The 20801-nt window shown below is 41.3% G+C and overlaps 1 protein-coding gene across 6 annotated transcripts in view; it reads right to left on the bottom strand.

The window, feature by feature from the left end:
- COL16A1 (collagen type XVI alpha 1 chain) overlaps nt 1-20801 on the bottom strand; it is a 292803-nt gene that overhangs the window by 22905 nt on the left and 249097 nt on the right. For 5 of the 6 annotated variants that reach the window (XM_039329689.1, XM_039329679.1, XM_039329717.1 and 2 more), the window contains 10 exons: nt 17858-17890; nt 15964-16038; nt 15832-15876; nt 15311-15355; nt 11369-11422; nt 9242-9295; nt 7458-7511; nt 3118-3162; nt 1960-2013; nt 153-188 (listed from right to left, as the gene is read on the bottom strand). In XM_039329689.1, coding sequence (XP_039185623.1) covers nt 153-188; nt 1960-2013; nt 3118-3162; nt 7458-7511; nt 9242-9295; nt 11369-11422; nt 15311-15355; nt 15832-15876; nt 15964-16038; nt 17858-17890 — 495 coding nt within the window. The remainder of the gene's footprint in view (nt 1-152; nt 189-1959; nt 2014-3117; nt 3163-7457; nt 7512-9241; nt 9296-11368; nt 11423-15310; nt 15356-15831; nt 15877-15963; nt 16039-17857; nt 17891-20801) is intronic. The other variant, XM_039329697.1, reaches the window with a different exon arrangement.

Genomic DNA, 20801 nt, shown 5'->3' with positions numbered 1-20801 from the left:
CTTAAATAATGTCATTGAGATCTAATGCAAGAGGCTCTGTGACTCTTTATTTATGGCCTTGCACTGTTTCAGCTCACAGACATTTTACAAGTGTGATTGTGTAAGGAGACTGACACTCCAGAACAAAATATTTTGGGATGTACCAAACTTACCGGTGCCCCCGGAAAACCAGGCTGGCCTTGAAAACCCTGGGGATAAAATAAAATAAATGTAGATTAATACTCAGCAACGCCCAAGATAAGGCAATATAACCCCCTGAATGCAAGCTGTGCTGATCTGAAAAGCTAAGCAGAATAAATCCAGATTAGCATTTTGGATGGGAGACCACAATGAAATCTCAGGGAAGCTGGAAAACGCTCTCAGAAGAAAGCAAGGACAAATAACTTCCGTATTGGATTTCTGTATTATGTCCATTTACTCTGGTGGCATCAAGCTCTTAAGAGACTTCCTTATTTCCCCCTTCCCTTCCCCTCCCCTCCCCTCCCCTCTGCTCTTCTCCCCTTCCCTCCACCAAGGAAAACTTTAGGATGTTGCTAAGTGGCACTTAGGTCAAGGAATTTGAAGTTACAAAAATGTTCTATAGAGTTTTTGAAGTTCAGAAGAACTAAGCCTGGTCAGTTCTTGGAAGGATAAGTTTAAACATCTAAGCCAGGAGTCTCCAACCCCTGGTCCATGGACCAGCAACCGGTCCGCACAAACAAGCAAAACCCCATCTGCGGGATGCAGACAGTACATGAAACCACGCCCCCTCCGGTCCATGGAAAAACCTCTCTCCACAGAACCGGTCCCTGGTGCCCAGAAGATTGGGGACCTCTGATCTAAGCAACTGTGACAAGGAAGGTGGTAAATGGGGCAAAATTCACTTAAGAAATGTCTCACTTAGCAACAGAAATTTTGGGCTCAATTGTCATAAGTTGAGGACAACCTCTATGGCCAAAACAGTCAAGATGGTGGCCATGATGGGGCGATGAAAGCTATACCCATTTTTTATGGGCGTTATATGTCCAAAGCCATAAAAAACTGTCACGGTTGACTCGCTACGCAGCCCCACTCACAACCAGACAACAGTAATGGAAGGGGAGAGTGAAGGTATTGGAATGTAAGGGAGGCATGGGAGGGGAATGTGGAATGCCGACTGGAAGCCTGAAACAAACCCAACACCCCAAAGTCATCAGCTGGGAACATCCAAGGCAGACAGGCCACTCCCAAAACAACAAAAGTGCAAATTATTGGTGGACAATGGGAGGGCCAGGGGGGAAAAGGGAATGTTTTCCTATGCCCGTGGTGGCGAACCTATGGGACGCATGCCACAGGTGGCACACAGAGCCCGTGTGCAAAAAAAAAAAAAAAGGTTCAATCAATCAATCAATTTCAACTTCTTGCGGGAGAAAAAAAGATCTCGCAAAGTTGGACTTGATTGAACTTTTTAGTCCCACCCAGTCTGCTGTTACCACCGCAGTCACGCCCACCCAATGGGCCACGCCCACCCAGCACCCGACGATACATAAGTGGGTTTTGGGTTGCAGTTTGGGCACTCGGTCTCTAAAAGGTTCACCATCACTGTCCTATGCTATTACAGGCGAAATCATTAGAACTGGCTTTTTTACTCTTGTACCAATATGGAATTTTCAGTAAAGGCTTACTCTTGGTAAAAAGAATGTCTCGAGAGAGTTTAACCAGTGGGACGGTTGACATAAAACAGACAGAATTTCAACTGCACCAGCTGAGCTGTACTCAACCTTTTCGACCATGCCCCGCAGACACTCTTGTAGCGCTCCAGATCAAGCCTCTAGCAGAGACTAGAGGGATAAACACTCAAGGCGGTTCAGCACAGGGACAATACTGCAGTGCCAGAAGACTAGGACACCCTCTCTCCTTCTGGATGTAGCCTGTGGGCACGTTGCCCCAAGCGGTGGCCGCTTTCAGAATGGAAAACACTCCTGGCCCAGAATATCTTACCTGGTCTCCTTTTTCTCCTGAGCTGCCTGGCAATCCTCGTTCTCCTCTGGGACCCTGATGTAAGGAGAGAATAACAACGGCGTTCTTTGCCTGTAGCTGTTGCAACTTTTCGGCAGACCTGAAGTTCTCCCTGGGCTGGCTAGCCAGTGTCTGGCAGGCTTAGGTGATGGATGAATGGAAGCTGGAACCTTTGTCCCTGACCTGCTCCTTTTCAATTTGTAGAGCAGCGTTGAATCCAGAGAACCCTTCAGATAATCAGAGCCCTCACCACCAGCCCAGTGTGATAAACTCCAGAGTCAGGTTCACCGCCTTAGTGAGAACTAGGACCCCAGATCATATATAAAGTACATGTCAAGACTGCTAACATCAGATGTTCTCGCTTGACATATATCAAGAAGCAAGCATGTTTTATTTAACCTGTATATCACTTCTAGAGTTAAAGTCAGACAGTGTTAGAATAGCGGGTGGGAAAGTATGTACTCGGGGGATAGTTAGCCACAACAATATTTCAGTACAGTATTTCCAAGGTCAGTTGTAACTAGAGGAGTTACGGGAGGGAAAGTTCACACTTCAAACTAATTGGAGAACGTGATTGATGACTGTAAAATGAAGGAGTGAGTTATGCTTTGTTACAGGTGATTGGGGGAGGGAGGATTCAGTTTTTGGCTTCGTTATGTACGTGCTGAAGCTATGTAGCAATAAAAGGATTCTTTAAGGAAAACAAAGCCTCAAAGTTCTTTGAAAAGCTTCTTCTTTTGGAACCCATGACAGTACACACAGTATATTCCCTTCCTGCATTCTCAAAAATGCTAACAAGTATATATATCTAAGGAGATCACAAAAGCTTGCCCTGTTTACTCAACCTCTGATACTCAACCTTTGACACTGCCCCTTCCTTTCTGACTGTTGGAAACAGTCGAATTTAGATTGGAAACCCCTCAAGGAAAGACCTATCAAACCTGTTGTTTGCAAAACATAAATAGGTTCCCATCAAACCATTTGCTACAGAAGGCAAGGCTCCAGGTGCTCAGAGGTGGTGGAGGCCTCAAGATCTTGTGGATTACAACACCCAGAATTTCCACCCACCAGATGCCTTGGTTGCAACCAAAGGTCCGATGGGTCATTTCACGCCATACGTAACTGAGCTGGTGAGCTTACCGAGGGTCCCATGGGTCCTATAGGTCCATCTGTGCCAGGGGGTCCCTGGAGAGCAAAAGGAGACATTTCATCAGCAGCATTCCCAGACATTAGTGGAGGATGGAAATGGAGGAGATAATTCCTTGAATTGGCAATTGTTGACCTAACAATAATGCCTTCAGAGAGTAAGATAGTTTTAAAAAGATTATTTTTAAAATAATGTTTATTATTTTTATTTACTAAATTGCAGACTTAATAAATCTAGTGTAATATACAAATAAAAACTACGAGAGCCTTGACATCCATGGTGAGAGTGGGGTAGAATTTATGGGACATCATTCCACAGATAGTTATGCCTTACTGAGATGCTCATAAAAATTGTTTTATCAACACTGAACTGTGACATCTGCCAGGAGAGCTTCTAAAGTCCTTTTTTTTTTAAACCTCAAAGAACCACAGTCAGTTGTTGTAGGTCGATCTTTGACTTACATTCTGGCAGGAGATGGTACATGTTGTGGCAAAAACCTCTAAAAAGGGTCAGGTTTTGGAAAGGTTAATATATAGCAATTTGAGTGAGATGGTCTTCGGAATTAAAACACACTCTCTCAACTCATCAGTCTTCTTCAGACAATGCACCCGTGATGGATCTCAACTCTTTTGATTGTTGGTGATCTAGTCCCTGCCTACCCTTCCTTTCAGTTCTTCCCACACATATTGTAGCCCACATGAAGTGAATGGGTAGGAAATGATGTTAATTAGCTCCTTTAACTATCTGGGTTTTTTTGGGCGATAAACTGGAATTGTCCTTTTCTTTTGGCAAGAGACACGTTGGCATGCAAGGTGGCAGCCTGTGAGCTTTGTTCTTCTCCATAACTTGTTTTGGGTTGAACTTGAGTATGTGTCATGGTTTCTTTGATTCAGAGAGAGTGACTACCATAGAATAATAGGGCTGGAAGGAACCTTGGAGGTCTTCTAGTCCAACACCCTGTCCATGGCAGGAGGCCTCATACCATCCCAAACAGATGGTTGTCTGTTTGGGATGGTATGTCTATTGTCTTTTTTTGAAAGCTTCCAGTGACGGAGCACCCACAATTCTAGAAGGCAAGCTATTCCATTGATTAATTGTTCAGAATGTAGGCAAATTTCTCCATATTTCTAGACTGGATCTCTCTTTAATGATCTCCACCCATTGCTTCTCTTTTGTTATAAATGTTTTATTAATTTTCTATTTTCAAAATCAAGTGCCCAATAGACAACATGATGACGGAGTCACTAGTGATTCCATGGTACATGTAAGGTTCTTCAAACTAAGTCCAGTATTAACACTCTCCAGTAACCCTTTTTTCTTCTGGTAATAACCATTTTTTCACACTAAGCAAATACAATTCTTATTGTTGTTAATAAATATACAATTGCATATCAACATTTGTTACATTTTTCTAATAGTGGCAATAATATCAGTTTAAAATATCTTTTCTAACCAAAGCATATCTTAAATCAGACGTCAAACTCGCGACGTCACATGACGTCGTGCAACGCATCGGAGCTTTTTTGCCATTGCAGGCAATGGGGTGGGCGCGGCTCCGGTATGATGAAACCGGCCCGCAGGCCAGCAGTTTGACACCCCTATCTTAAATGCATTTGTACTCAATTTCCATTTATTTGGTCCATATCCTATTTTCACTTTTTTTCAATTTTAATTTCCCATTCATGTTCAAAGTATCCCAATCATTTATAATTTCATAACAAGTTATATTTGGGTAACCAAAAGCTTCCCTTATTCAAAGTTCTTAGAATATTCTTTTTTTTCCTTTTCATAAGAAGATACGATATTCTGATTACAAATCCTAGCTATCTAGTTATAACAACACTTCTGTTTCTAACAATCTATTCTTAACCATATTCAAACATCTAATCAGCGATATAGCATCCCCTCTAATAGGTCAACGCTTCTGTTTCCTTCAGTCTTACTCTAGCTTTCTTCCTTTGCCAACTAACTTTCCAAGTCAGTGCATTTGGATCATCAAATAAGTTTTCCTCTATTTTTGTATATATTATTTGAAACAAGAGAAACAATTTAGTCAAAGTATTTTTGGAAGAACTAGACCATTGATAATCATTAAACAGCCTCCCTCCTTCTCCAGTTCCCCACAGTTCTGTTAACGGCTTTATCTTCCATTCCATCAGCTCTCCTTCCTTATCCTCCAGTATGTTCTGTAACCTTGATTTGTAAAATGTCTTTTCCGTTTCCAATACTATCATTGTGTCTTCTAAGTTTACATTTATCTGAGTCTGGTCATTAGTTTCTTCCTTTAGATCATCAATGTTTGTGTCAGCATTCTCTAGTTTTCCTTCTATTTTGTGGGTTGCTGGTTTCTTCTCTGTAGTTATTTTCTGAGTTTGTAGATTTAAATTAGAAAATTGTTCTTTTATCTCCTTTGTGTTATTTTTAACCTGATCACAAGCTAAAGCAATTGTTTCTTGTATTAATTTCAACATGGAGAGAATTTCTTTCTGTAGTTCATCATTATTTTCTTGGGGATATGGCAAACTGAGGCTACTGGGAACAGATGTTAAGGATGGCTTTTTACTATTTAGAGCTAAGTATGGAACATCCATTTTTTTATATAAGTAGCCTTTATAAATTTATCCAACCAACTAGCTGTTCCTAAACCTCCTCTAAGCATATATAAGTAAAATTCAAACTTTTCTGTCCAATGAGAAATATATTCTTTTTGTCCAGGCAGAAAAAAGAACCATTAAAGGTTGTTTAACAATCAAGATTTATAATCCAAAGTGTTCCATATGTTTCTTCTACAGGAAACTAGTTCCACAATACAGTCCTGAAAGTCAGTATTTGTGTTCATAATTCAGATGGACCAATTTTAGAGTAATATTATCATCTCTGCCACATAGGTAATCAGCCCCCAAGTCTGTTCCTTTTTTCTCAGCTGCAATTATCAATAGTAAAAGCTTCCAAGGCCAGCCAAAGTCTTATCTAATTCTGGGCTTCAAGCCAGGTTTCTTTTAGGCATAAATAAGTTGTAGTGCCATAATTCACCACTAGATGTCATCAATGCCATTTTTCAATTTTTAAATCCAAAACATATTGTAAACTTTTCAAGTTTTTTTTAAAAAAAGGTCTTAAAAACACTTTTAGTCCCCAAATTTCCAAGCTGTATTAGTCTTATAGGTTTCTCTATAAGATAAAGTAATTAACTAGCTGCTTTTCTTTTCTGAGGGAATGGTGCGGAAATTCCCTTTCCCTCTCTCATCGGGGAGAGTGCTTTGGGCAGATTTCCTGGAAGAGGTCTTAAAATCATAAAGAGAGGATCAGGTCTCACCCAGTTTCATTTACGTTGCTGTAAGATTGCTTGATAGTGCTTGTTGTCTTCCGTTGTCAGCAACTTTGGACTGGCTACACAGATGTGGCTAGTCTTTTCCCACCGGCTTGGAGGGCTTCCTCAGATCAAACGGGAGGGCTGCCACCCCCTGCGATCAACGAGGGTCCCCTCCTTGCTTGCCACCTCTACAGGGTGACTTTCAACCCTTTCAGGGTCCCCTAGCAGATCGAAATCAAACACAAAAGACGGAGACCCATCTTCCTGCATCTGCATTGCCACAACATCAAAACCGGAAGTCTCCACTCATTGCTTCTCGTCTTGCCTCCAGGTGCTTTGGAGAGTCAATGCCCTCTTTTTTGACACTCCCGCAAGTACTGGAAGACAGCTGTCATGTCAACACATTCCTTATCCACAGAAATGATAGAGGAGAATACATCAAGAATTTATGGAATGGCAGGCTTTTGATCAGAATGTTGTTTGATATCCAGGAAATCTGCTTCAGCTAAAACAGCTTGAATTCAACTCCCAGAATTCCCCAGCTTGTTGAAATCCACACATCTTCAAGATGTCATTGTTGAGAAATGTTACAATAAAACCGGGGCTGCCTCTTTGTTTAGCAATGCTCTTAAAGTGCAGCAGCTTACCTCGTCAAGGTATTTTATATTTACCTAACTTAATATGAATTTTAATGCATTTCTTGCCCTTTCGTATTCCCACTTCCAGGCTGATTTATAGCACTGTTAAACAGTTAAAGCAATAAATTAAAACACTTTTTTTTAAAAAAAAAAATGCAGATGTAGCTACTATGGAATAAAATGGATACCAATGATATTTTAAAAAATCCTCTTGAGGATATATGAGTCTTGCAGCTGCAAAGATAGGAGAGAGCTTTGCAAAAAAAGAGAGGTGGGTTATAAGAAAAAAAAAAGGATTTTCTTCTCCAACCACAAATCTCCCAATCTCTGAGGATGAACTCTGAAAAAAGTCCAGGAAAAGATACTTTTTCCAGTTACTTACCGATTCTCCTTTCTCTCCTGGGGGTCCAACATAGCCCCGTTCCCCTTTGGCACCCTAGTGGCAGGCAAACACATAAACATGAAAAGAGAAATATTGCCAGCAGCACAACGAGAGCAATTTCCCCCCTTTTCCAGTCAATCATTTCCGATTCTCAGAGTCTCCCTGGATATGCATGTCCCTGCAGTTTTCTTGATAGGGTTTTGCAGAAGTGATTTCCCACTTCCTGTTTCTTAGGGCTGAGAAAGAGCGATTGGCCCAAGGTCACCCAGCTAAATTTGTGTCCAGGTTGGTACTAGATCTCCCAATCTCCTGATGTCTGGCTTGGTGGCGTCACCATTACACTAAACTAGCAATTAATGACAGCTAAAACTGTCAGGGGTGCATGGCGGTAACACCAAGAATTCTCTCTTCCTTCCATTCTCCTGCTTTGCAAATAATAATAAAATAATAAAAGTTTTGCAAATATTTTTTTTTATAAAAGTTCAAACGACTTTTAGCAAACTCTGCTTTTGAAACCCACATTTTAGATTTCCAAATATTGTGTCGACACTGCTAACATTGAATGTTCTTGCTTTGACAACATATAAAAACGCAGCCTTTTTCTTTCTTATGCTTTACTTTTAGAATTAGATGATGCTGGGGGAGGAGGAAGAATGCGATGGGAGTTAGTTAGACATAACGATATTGTACTAGTGTGTGAATTCAGGACTTTTAAAATAAGAGATGATAAGAATTGGCGGGTTGGAGAACAGGAGGGAAAGCCTGCATTTCAAACTAATTGGAGAATGTGATTTATGACTGTTAATTAGAGGAGGGAATTGTGTTTGATACTATGTGCTAAGGGGAGGGGAATCCAAATTTTGGCTTCGACTGTACGTGCCAATGCTATGCAACTTGAATAAAGATTCTTTAAGGTAAACAATGCCTCGAAGTTCTTTGAAGAGTTTCATCTGTCGGAACCATGACATATTGATTCTAAAATGGTACAAAATTAACATTTATGAACAGTTTAACACCACGGGTTCAAACTTGCAATGTCACATGATGTGTCACGACAACTTTTTTCCCCTACATCCAATGAAAACCCAATAGGGCCTTAATTGGATATACTAAAGAGAGTCACATGTGAAGAAGAGAAATGTGAGCAAACTTTGGGTCAGAAGAAAGTCTTTGAATTTGTTTTTTCTACAAGGCAATTCTGCTCCACTATGGATGGCTGTTGATCACCCAATGTCTTTCATGGGATTCAGAAAATAGTTTTTGGGTGGCACTGAGTTCCTTCTTAAGTCCAAAGGTAAGGATTGTGTAGCCACGCAGACCATCTCTTTGGCAGGAGCTAGGAGACCCAGGTCCAGGCCTATCTGGAGCCATGGAACTCCAAGGATGATCTGTGGCCTGTCTGTCTATCTCTATTTTTCTAATTTATATGCTGCCCATTTCACTCTGCAAACTGACTCTGGGTGACATACAATTAAAATAATAAATATAAAAATATTTAAAACATTAGATACAAAGGTGAGAAACACAAGGCAAGATCGGTACAGTGTTGGCCTCTTCCCTGTCAATCCATCAGTCACCTTCAACATGGAGCGCTCCCATCAGCACTTAAGCTAACTAGCAGAGCCAGATTTTGAAACCCTTCTGACGGCTAAAAGGATTGTTTCTGCTTAGCTGAACTGCCCTCACTGGTCTGTGGCAATGGGGACAAATTAGAAGATGGAGTACAAGGCACACCCTCTTGAGATCCTGGAGAAAGAAGGGATACAAAGATAGGTCATACTCACCGGGAGCCCAGGGGGTCCTACCGATCCAGGATATCCGGGCTGACCTGGAGGACCCTGAAGAGAGGAACATTGAAAACATCTCAACTCAGGCTAGGATTGAGACTTCAAGTTAACCTGATAGAACCAGGTTATGGCATCTGCACAATTGCCTTCTGATGTTCAGGTAGAGCTAGAACAGGCAAGCCATCTTTTTCTCATTTATTTATTTATTTATTTATTTATGAGACTTATATACCGCTTTAAGTGCAAGCACTCTCTAAGTGGTGTACACCAGTAAGCAATGTATATATATATTTACATTGCCTCTAAGCGGTGTACACCAGTAAGCAATGTATATATATATATATATTTACATTGCCCCCAACAATCTGGGTCCTCATTTTACCTACCCCGGAAGGATGGAAGGCTGAGTCAACCTTGAGCCAGTGAGATTTGAACTGCTGACCTGCTGAACACAGTCAGCTAAAGTGGCCTGCAGTACTGCACTCTAACTGCTGCGCCACCTCGGCTCTTTAAGCCCTTCTGCAATATGCAGCAGAATCAGTGTCCCTGTGCTCAATTTCCTAGAACACGAAGTGGTGGCCCTAAAGTACTTCTTGGTCATCTTATCAGGTCCTCGTTCCGAATAATAAAGGGGTGGGTAGCCATTGTCTTCTCCTTCAACCTTATAGATCAAATGAGGATTCCAACCAGATTAGACTTTCTTAGATCTAGATTAAATTAAACCTAAGAATTTCTTAGATTAAAATTGCAGTCATGGAACTAAGGCAATGTTTTTCAACCACTTGGCCACTTTAAGGTGTGTGAACTTCAGTTCCCAGAATTCCCCAGCTAGGAAGGGAAACTACTGGCCCCAGCTAGTGGCTAAGATTGAGAAATACCAAATTAAGGGAGAGAGAGAGAGAGAGAGAGAGAGAGGGAGGGAGGGAGGGAGGGAGGGAGGAGAGAGAGAGAGAGAGAGAGAGAGAGAGAGAGAGAGAGAGAGAGAGAGAGAGAGAGAGAGAGAGAGAGAGAGAGAGAGATTACTGTAGCATGGAAAAGGGAGCCCTGAATGCATGAAACCTCTCTAGATGTGTACACTGTGTAGCTACTATGTTCAGATGATAGGCTTAACTAAATCAGCAGCAAAATTGCCGGCTACTCTGATGCAACACATTAAGCTTTTATTTCAGGGGAGTTGGGGGCAGTAGGTGGTGTTACTCAGCTCATAGTTCCTACTATGCAAACTCTAAGCAGATTAATTCAGTAACAAGCTTAAGCATGCTAAGACATTCTATAGACCTTTCCTGGCTTACCTGGCCTTGCCTCCCTATCATTAAGCAGACTGAAGCCATCACTTTAAATCAGGAGGGTTAAGTCTTTGGGGATGATTGGGTATTTTGATAGCATGTCGCAAGTGTTTTCACAAAATAATTTCTCTTTCGAATGTGGCTAGTTACAACGTCCTCACTTCGCAGAAGACAAGGAGATGTTCTTCACCAACCCATTTAAATGTCTTCCCTTCCAACTTTCACTAGCATTCTTGTTTGATTTTTTTGCCCCCCTCTAGGCAGACAGGGACCCTTTGAAAGAACTCAATGGAATATTGTCACTTTCGTGGCATCTTCAAAGGAAATAAATCCCTCTAGAGTTCTCCATTTACTTGTTAGTGCTAATTAGAAGAATCTATTTAACTCATTTAAATCAGAGATAGAAGGGGCCCAACAACAGTGGGATGCTCCTCTAATTATAGGTTTTTCCAGATCTGATATCATCTGTTTGTGGTTGATTACAAGGGAAATACTTTTCAGATTTTCCATCACCCGCTTAAAAAAAAAAAGTATCTGGGCATTCCAGCTCCTGCTTCAAATCATCTGTAACTTGTTATTTGAGGCATTCAGACTCATGATCACACCGAAGTGTTCTCAATCAGTCCCAACGGCATCCATCCATGAGACTTTTCATCACTCTTCTAAGCCGTGCAATTGAAGAGTTTCAGACCTGTCTTTCTCAACCTAGCATCTTACAGACAAATTGCAGTCTCAATTGATCTGTAGAGAGCCACGCTGGAGAGCCCCGGTCTCAATCAACAAGCTCCATGCATAGCTCAAGGCTTCTCTGAAATTATCAGTTGGATCCAACACTCACTGGCTCTCCCTTGGATCCATGGATTCCAATTGGCCCACGTTCGCCCTGGAGTCCCTTCGGAAAGAAAAAAGAGACAGGATATGTTTCACGTCTTCTGCCCTTCCATTTAACTGAACCACAGTTGCGAGGCTGGCCTCTCTAGCTATGTACCTGGGAACAGGCTGGGAACAGATGGAGAATAAGTTATAGAAAGAGGAATACAGCATAAGTAGTCTTGAGGTAGTCACCACTTCTTTAATTAATCACTGGTGCCTGGAAAGCTACCATCAGCATCTGGAACACAGTTTTCCATAGCTTTTTCTAGGCTTATAGATCAATAAAATTCACACAGATTTTATTGGTTAGACACCCGATTAGCCAGGTTTTAGAAGGGCAGTGTTTGCAGCAACAATTCTGAGCACACACAACATTGCTAATTGAGACAAGGCACAATAAAAATGGGTTTGGATCATGATCTGGGCAATATCTAGAGGACAGAATATTTGCAAATGTTCTCTCTCTCTCTCTCTCTCTCTCTCACACACAAAACACCCCTCCACACACATTTTGTTCCAAATACAGGTAGTCCTCGCTTAGTGCCCAAAATTCAGACTCCGTTAGCGCTTCAGTTGCTAAGCAAATCGCCACATGATTGCACTTACAATTTTATTTCTGCCATCTCTATTAACTCTAATTGCAAGCTGGTTGCAAAGCATCCAAATGGCAATCACGTGACTGCAGGAGGCTGCAGTGGTGATTCAATGCGAGGATTGGCCATAAAGTTATTTTTTACAGTGCTGTAATATTGAATGGGCATTAAATGAGATAATCAAGGTAAGCGAAGGCCACCTGTATAAGGTCTGAATTGTCCCCTGAAGACAGATCCCAATCCCCACAAAGCACTTTCCGAAACCTTGCTAGATGAAAAGGACTAACTCTGGATGTCTTCTTGGGATCTAGGAAAAGCTTTCTGTGAATATTCATGGCAGCATGTGGTGCAGAAAAAAAAATATCTTCAAATGTTTAGTGTGTACATCTAAATTCCAAGACAAAATGAGTGGTATTATGTGGCTGTTACATTTCCTGCATTAGCATCTTGGAACCTCTAGAGAAGATGAATTCGTTATCAGATTATTTCACTGTTTTCTTCTCTTTACTACTTACACAAGAACCATTGAATCTGATTAGATTCCACTTCAGTCTCCATTACTGATCGTGGCCAACAATTTCAGATTAAAGTCACAATTCAGCTATAATTCATAATTCAATGGGAACTGATGACTAGTTCCAACAGAAAATAATGGACTCAATCTTAGGTTGCAATCTAGTACAAAATTTCTCTCAGAGAAATCTATCTATCTATCTATCTATCTATCTATCTATCTATCTATCTATCTATCTATCTATCTATCTATCATCTACATTGATCTATCATTTATCAATGTCTCTCTCTCTCTCTCTCTCTCTCTCTCTCACACACACACACACACACACACACACACAAACATCAAAGGTAGATAGATTTTGTTGGTCTCTGACTATAATATTGACCGATTGATTTAGATAATCTACCTACATACCTATCATCCATCCACCTCTTTCTTTCTTTCTTTCTTTCTTTCTTTCTTTCTTTCTTTCTTTCTTTCTTTCTTTCTTTCTGTCATTCTAATATTGTAAGTGCACAATCACTAATTTTCTTCACCAACTTCCATCTGGTCCTTCCACTATATAATAATTTTTCCTCTGATGCTGGATAAATTCTTTCCTTCAGAGGCTCTGCCCTTCACCCAGCTCCTTCCTCTGTGATCATGACAGGACCATGAGGACTACATGTGAAGCATCACTAAAAGGACAGAATTAGAAAATAGGCTGTAACATAGGACCAAGTTCTGACTGAAGATATGAACCATGAAAAAGTTAGCAAAAATAGATGGATCAAAAATGATGCAAGATGTTATTTCTTTAGGAAACACCCATTTTTATGTTGAGCAAAAGGCTGAAGAAGGCAAGATTTCTTCAGCGTGGGTCAAAAAGACACAACCATGAGACACATGTAAAAAAAATATATATTATGGGGCTTTGATTGCATTATTATGGCCTGAAGTTTACTTTTTTGACCACACCCCATTGACTTATCTGGAAGACAATTATATTTTGATAATTCTCCCCTCCTTTTTCTTATGATGGTTCATCCTGGATACCAGTCAGTTTGGGTCCAAGGCCTGGAACTGGATCCACTAATAGAGTCAGCAAATAATTCATGCCATAAGTTTATTGTAGGAAAAAAATGGTTGTGTCAGGGAGGAATGGAGTTTTGTTTTATCACGGCATCAAATATTCCCAAAATCCTTCTAGAATATGGTTTTTCATTGTGTAACTGAAGAATGCAATTGAAGGGGAGGAGGCAATCACTTTTTACTAACTTAAGGTGTGTTTTTTTTCTGCACCACAATTATGAAATACTGTTTTTTTTACAAAGGCTGCCTACAGATGTCTTTTCTATTTTCATATTTTGATGTGCCAATTAACAATGAAAGGATTTGAGGGCTGAGACTGTTTTTCTTACTTGCAGATAGTCAAACTAGGAAAATTGGACAGTCTTTCTACCTGCAGCACCAAGACAGAAAATGACTTATACTTTTCTTGCTAAACCATTGGAAATGGAAGCATTTTGGCCAACATTGTATTCATTCCCCTTTGCGCCCTGAAGAAGTTCAGCCATGAAAGGCTTCAGTTCTACTTCCTCATCTGTAGATCCAAAGAGATTCTGAATTTTCCTACTAAATGCAAGGACTACCCCAATTTGCCATCTCCCCTAAGAACTTCTGGTGACTGTCAGAGAAAACAATGCTTGCGGTTGACATGATTGCTTGTAGGACCCAGTTTGCGCATTCATCCAGTCAATGGAGATGTCTCCAGAGACTCTTTAGTATCCAGACATCCCACATCACAAGCATCCCTCAACTATAATTGCTTGCTAAGTGCAGAAAGATCTACACAACCTATAATACAAGAGTGAATCTCCATTAATTACATCACCCACAAATGTGGGAGGCTTTCACGAGCCATTGCAGGGTGGAGTTAGTTGAGGTTACATGGTGATGGCATTTATTGGACATACTCTTGACACCAGACAGTGACAGGGCCACATCACGGAGCGATTAATCACACAGACTGGGAGTTACAATGTCATTAGTGAGATGAGAATTAGGAAATTAATGAATGGTGGTGATAGTCAAGTGAGGGTACAATGACTGCTTCAAGACCCCAAAGCACAACTCACAGACATGACAATGGAGGCTCTTTAGTTAAGAAAAGTGACAGCTTCCTCTCAAGTCCACAGATTCTTTCTCAGGTATGTATTTGAACCTGGGTCCAGCTGCTTCTTCTGAAGGGATTCAGCTCAGTAGATATTCATGACTAGGGTTTGACTGATAAGCTAAGCCCTGAGGGAAAAATTGTGTGTTGGAATCAGCTTTATGTGAAATATCTTTGGGGAGAAATATCAGCTGTCTAGAAGTAATCAGTCTTCTCACTGCCTGATAAATTGTCCCGAACCCAGAATACCCATATCACAAGTTGGGATTGTGGAATCTTCTAGTTTACTTTTCTGAGGGAAGGCTGAAGAAGGATCCCGACTGAGAGCTCGCCCTTAAATGGGCATTCTCTAGATCAAGTGAACCCCGTGTTGCCTGTGGGAACTAGACAGCTTTATATCACCACTGATCTCAGGTAACTTTGGAAGGGAAAGAGCTAATTGAAGGAAAAGTTCTAGATAGCATCCCTGAGCCAGGAGGAGGAATGCTGAGGAAGAGCTACAGACCAAGTGGCAGCATGTGGGAGAGTAGGCTGGCTGAGATATTAGACCCAGAACCTGGAGAAGAAGGGAGGAAGTAGGATGAGAAGCCAAACAAACAGCAGCAACAAAGGACTGCACAGAGCGCGTGCTTTATCGGTTCTTACAGGTAATCCAGGTGGGCCAGGCACTCCCGGAAAACCTGGGGGGCCCTACAGGAAGAAACAGGGAGGTCATCACTCAGTCATCATATTGGCTGGACTAGGGAAAGCAGGCAAACAAGGAAGCTATGGTTGAAGAGAAGGCCAATCTTTCACAAAATTTTATGCATTTCTTAATTCAAAAGTAAACTTTCAAGTTCTACTCCTCCAAACAGCTGTCAAGAGAAGAAACAGTGGCTCATCCCTCCCTTCCTGGGGGGGGGGGATAAACAGGACATTGGTGGGACCAGAATTGGCTGGGTGGCTGGTGAAGAGCATGGATGGTAGCCACCCAACTGAACCCTGTCCAGTTGTACAAGCATAATGTTCCCCATGGATCACACACTGAGGGGAAAGCTGGCCTTAATTTGGCTTTATCTTCTTAGACAGGCATCAGATTATACTAACACGTGGTGTGGTGGTGGTGGTGGTGGTAAAGGCTTACGGGAGAAGATCTAAGCAGAAGTTGGCATGAAGGATATACTCACAGTTGGTCCAGGAGGGCCTGGAGAACCTCTTAAGCCTGGTGGACCCTAAGGAGAAGGCAAGACAACATTCATTTCTGAATTCAAGGATCTGCAATACCATCATGGCTGCTTGATCTCTCCAAATGGCTTTACCTGCTCGCCTCTCTGTCCAGGATAGCCAGGGCTTCCAGGATGTCCTCCAGCACAATCAGGATCATTGTTGTCGGACTGGAAGAGAAGACAAGATGTCTCGTTCTGTTTTTTCCAAGTAGTTAATAATTCTAATGGTCACCGTTTCCTGACAGATTTCTCCCTCGTTCCAGGCTTCTACTCACTCTAAAGCTTTCCAAAAGGCCAAACATAAATACTATTTAAGATTAAATCTTGAGGATGAAGCACTCTCCCCATTAAAACTGTCTCCATCCAAATCTGGATTTCCACCCTACCTACAAACATCCATTGTTTGCTTGAAATCTCATTTAACTGACTGCTGGATAGCCATGGATTAAGACTGGGGATTGCCAGGGATAAGATTCCACGACTTAAGAAGGAGTCAAATGAGATTTTTTTGGGACCAATCTTTGGTGGAACAGAATGCCAGAACCCCTGGCTGATTGCATGAGTGAACAGGATTCAGTAGAGGACCCTCCATTTCTCTTGGCCCAGAGTAAATGGTGTGAGTGAATTTTGTCAGGGCTGATTTACATTGTATATTTACATGCCTTGTTCAGTACAAACACAATATTTCTAGGCTTAGAACTATTCTGAAGGCCAGGCTAGATGCCACACCAGGAGATTGTTAGGTAGCCAACCTCCCACCCCACTTTTCTTAAATAGAAAATGCACTTGCCAGGCACCTAGATTGCAATAACACTCAAAACTCTTGCTTAACTGAACCATATACTGTAGAGCAGGGATCTGCAACCTTGACAACTTTAAGACTTGTGGACTTCAGCTCCCAGATAGTTGTTGTAGTGCTGATAGCTGATAGCTAGACACAGTTAATAATAATAATAATAACAAAAGCAATAATAATAATGATCATAAAATAGAGAAAGTCATAGAAAATGATAAAATTAAACTGCTCTGGGACTTCAGAATTCAAACAGACAAACACCTGCAACATAACCTGGACTTAACAATTGTCGACAAAAAAGTCTGGATAGTGGATGTGGCAGTGCTTGGAGACAGCAGAATAGACGAGAAAGAACTGGAGAAGATAACAAAATACAAAGACCTACAAATAGAAATAGAAAGACTGTGGCAAAAGCAAGCAAGGATAGTACCAATAGTAATAGGCGCCTTGGCTGTAATCCCAAAACAACTGGAGCATCACTTGAACACCATTGGCACTGACAAATTTGCCATTAGTCAATTGCAAAAGGTGGCCTTACTAGGAACTGCTTCCATCCTGCGACGATATCTGTAATACCATCAAACATCCACATCTGCCTATCCCAGGTCCTTGGGAAGGACTCGATAGACAAAAATGCCAAATCTAGTCTGAACATCTGGCTGACTGTGCAATGATTAATAATAATAATAATAATCTGACTTTGTGATGATCCATAATAATAATAATAATAATATATGGTATCAACAGAATGAAGAATTGATACAATAACTCACTCCTATCCAACTTAAGATCACAATTAAAACACAGAGCCTCAGAAATGTGATTGACCAATATCCTTTAAAAACAACAACCATTGAAATGTCTATCTAAGCAGCAGTCCAGTTTTGCCTGAAGGACTAATACTTAAACCAGCTTCGCAAAGGCCGATGCAAAAGGCATGCTTTTATACCAATCAAATTCCCAGTATAATTCCAGTGAGAATTGATTCCTGAGGATGGAAGCTCTCAGTTGTAAATAAATGGTGCCAGTTGGGTCAAGTACAGCAGCACATGAGCTCCTAGTCAAATTTGCCAAAGAAGTGGATGTGTTTTTGCATACTACTTGGTAGAAATGAAGTGATACCAATTTGTTATGTCTTTCTCTTTCCTCTGCCGCCTTCTGGATGAATATCCAGCCTAGAGATTTACTCACCTGGGTCTGGTCTGCAGGGTGCTGACGGTGGCACTGAAAGTAGAAGAAACATTTCATGAGTTTAATTCCTATTCCAGAATTTACAGCCTGCTTTACCACTAAGGTTCTGCAGATACCAAATTTGCTTGATCAAATTCAGGACTAGTTCAATTGAAGAATCCAGCTCAAGTTTTCCTTTGAGCAGATATATTTTCCAGGATGCCAATAAAGCAATTGGCAACTGAGGAGCATGCTCCAGGACTCCTTATGATCATCCCTAAGATGGTAAGGTATAAATTGTGGACCAGGCATTGCGCTTAGACTTGTTCCCCTTTGTGATATATGGCAGCACATGAGACCTGGTATCAAGACTGACTCAAACCTTTCACCTATATTCTGCTTTGCTCACAGCTTGAGAGAGAAAAGGGTGGTGGTGGATTGGAATGCAAGGATGGGGGGGGGGAGTGGCATCCATTCATCGCTGGTTCCCGTGAAACATTGCTCCCCCCCCATCAAGGACACCCAGAGCAGATGTCAGAGCATGGCTGGCTGGTTCCCATAATGAAATGAACAGAAGTGATTAGTGGATGTAACGGACTGTGGGTGGCCCGTGGAGAAAGGGGGGGGGTGAACTATGGGAACCCCAGAGCTGGTTTTGCTTCTTCTGTGCCAATATGGGTTAATGATATCTGTAATACCATCAAACATCCACATCTGCCTATCCCAGGTCCTGGGTAAGGACTCGATAGGTAGACAAAATGCCAAATCCAGTCTGAACATCTGGTTGACTGTGCGATGATCCATAATAAAATTGGAAGGGACCTTGGAGGTCATCGAGTCCAACCCCCTGCTCAGGCAGGAAACCCTACACCATTTCGGACAAATGGTTGTCCAGTCTCTTCTTAAACACTTCCAGTGTTGGAGCATTCACCGCTTCTGGAGGCAGCTTGTTCCACTGGTTAATTGTTCTAACTGTCAGGAAGTTTCTCCTTAATTCCAGGTTGCTTCTCTCCTTGATTAGTTTCCAACTGTTGCTTCTTGTCCTGCCTTCAGGCGCTTTGGAGAATAGCTTGACTCCCTCTTCTTTGGGGGAACCCCTGAGAGATTGGAAGACTGCTATCATGTCCCCCCCTCATCCTTCCCTTCATTAAACTAGACATACCCAATTCCAGCAACTCTTCCTTATAAGTTTTAGCCTCCAGTCTTGTTGCTCTTCTCTGTACTCTTTCTAGAGTCTCAGCATCTTTTTAACATTGTGGTGACCAAAACTGGATTTATTCAGTAAAGTTTATACTCTTGGTAAAATTATGTCCCAGGAGTTTCTTTTTCTGAATTCGCCAATTAACACTTGACACCTGGATATATTAATGGAATCACAGAAATGAATTGCTCAGATCAGTGAAACTGATGGAGATACAGTATCCCCAATATGATTCAGTTGGTTGGGAAAACTCAGTGTGTTAAATCAAGCAGTCCTTAACTGGAACTCAGCTTCTCATGACTGCTGGGTATATCTAATAGCTTATTTGGGAAGGATACAGAAATACTTTGCTACTCTTTTACTGGATTTTTTTTTAAAATTCATTATCTATCATTCAGTCTAGGGTTTTGGCATCCCTCCCAGCCAAATATTAACCAAAGCAAACCTTGCTTAGCTTTTGAGATCAGTCAACTGCAATTGGGCAATGCCCCCTGCTATACAAGATCTAAAAAACCAAGATGGGTTGTAATGGATTGCATTTCTTTAAGTAACCTGTCAACGCTGCTAACATTGGAGGTTCTTGCTTTGACAACATATGAAGATGCAGCCTTTTTCTTTCTTATGCTTTACTCTTAGAATTAGTTGATGCTGGGGGAGGAGGCGGAATGTGGTGGGAGTTAACAATATTGTACTAGTGTGTGAATTCAGAGCTTGAAATAAGAGATGATAAGAATTGGCGGGTAGCAGAACAGGAGGGAAAGCCTGCAATTCAAACTAATTGGAGAATGTGATTTATGACTGTTAATTGAAGGAGGGAATTGTGCTTTGATACTATGTGCCCAAGGGAAGGGAATCCAGTTTTTGGCTTCAGTTATGTTAGTGCCGATGCTATGCTTCTCTAATAAAGATTATTTAAGGTAAACAATGCCTAGAAGTTTTTTGAAGAGTTTCATCTGTCAGAACTATGATATTACCCACATGTGAATATTATGGATTTGGGAAAAAGTTCAAAAAATTGCTATACTCTTGCCCAAACAATGCTAAACTTTCACTTGTATGAAAAACAGGTGCCAACATACACCTCTAGGTATAGCAATATGAGGGATGTATTGGGACTGAATGGGCAGAAAAGGGTAGAATCTTGCACAATCTTGTTCTCAACTCACAACCATTTGCTTAGAGACCATTCAAAGTTACAGTGATACTGAAAAAAGTGTCTCATGACTATTTTTTTCACATTTGTGATCTTTGCATCCCCATGTCCACATAATAAACATTCGGAAGCTTGGCAACTGGAATGTATTTAAGATGATTGTAGGGGTCATGTGATCCCCTGTTTTTGAACTTATGACAAGTGAAGTCAACAGGGAAGCCAGATTCAACTTAGCAACTACGTTCCTAACTTAACAGCTGCAGTGATTCACTTAAAATGGGGCAAAACTCACTTAACAACAGAGATTTTGGGCTCCGCTGTGGTCATGCACTACCTTTTATTAGGATCCCAGAAATAAAGAAAATTCATTACAGGTAGTCCTTGACTTCAGGCATTTTGGGGAAGGTCAGGCCTGTGCTGCTTTCTGGTAGCGCAAGGATTCTAAGCTTGGCCCCCTCTTAACACCGCCCTCTCCAAGCTAGCTGGAGATTCCATCACACATGCAACGTGACTACAAAATGATTGAAAGCGTGGGCATTACAGAAGGACACTGTTGCAAGGTTACTGATTTTGCAGCCTGCTTTTGTGGCTGAAGAGATTCACAGGTAACT

The sequence above is a fragment of the Crotalus tigris genome, unplaced genomic scaffold, assembly GCF_016545835.1.
Source record: "Crotalus tigris isolate CLP2741 ecotype Arizona unplaced genomic scaffold, ASM1654583v1 scf7180000017614.5298720, whole genome shotgun sequence".
In the NCBI taxonomy this organism is placed as follows: Eukaryota; Metazoa; Chordata; class Lepidosauria; order Squamata; family Viperidae; genus Crotalus; species Crotalus tigris.
Note: the sequence above shows the minus strand (reverse complement) of the source record. Positions and strands in the feature narration are given on the sequence as shown.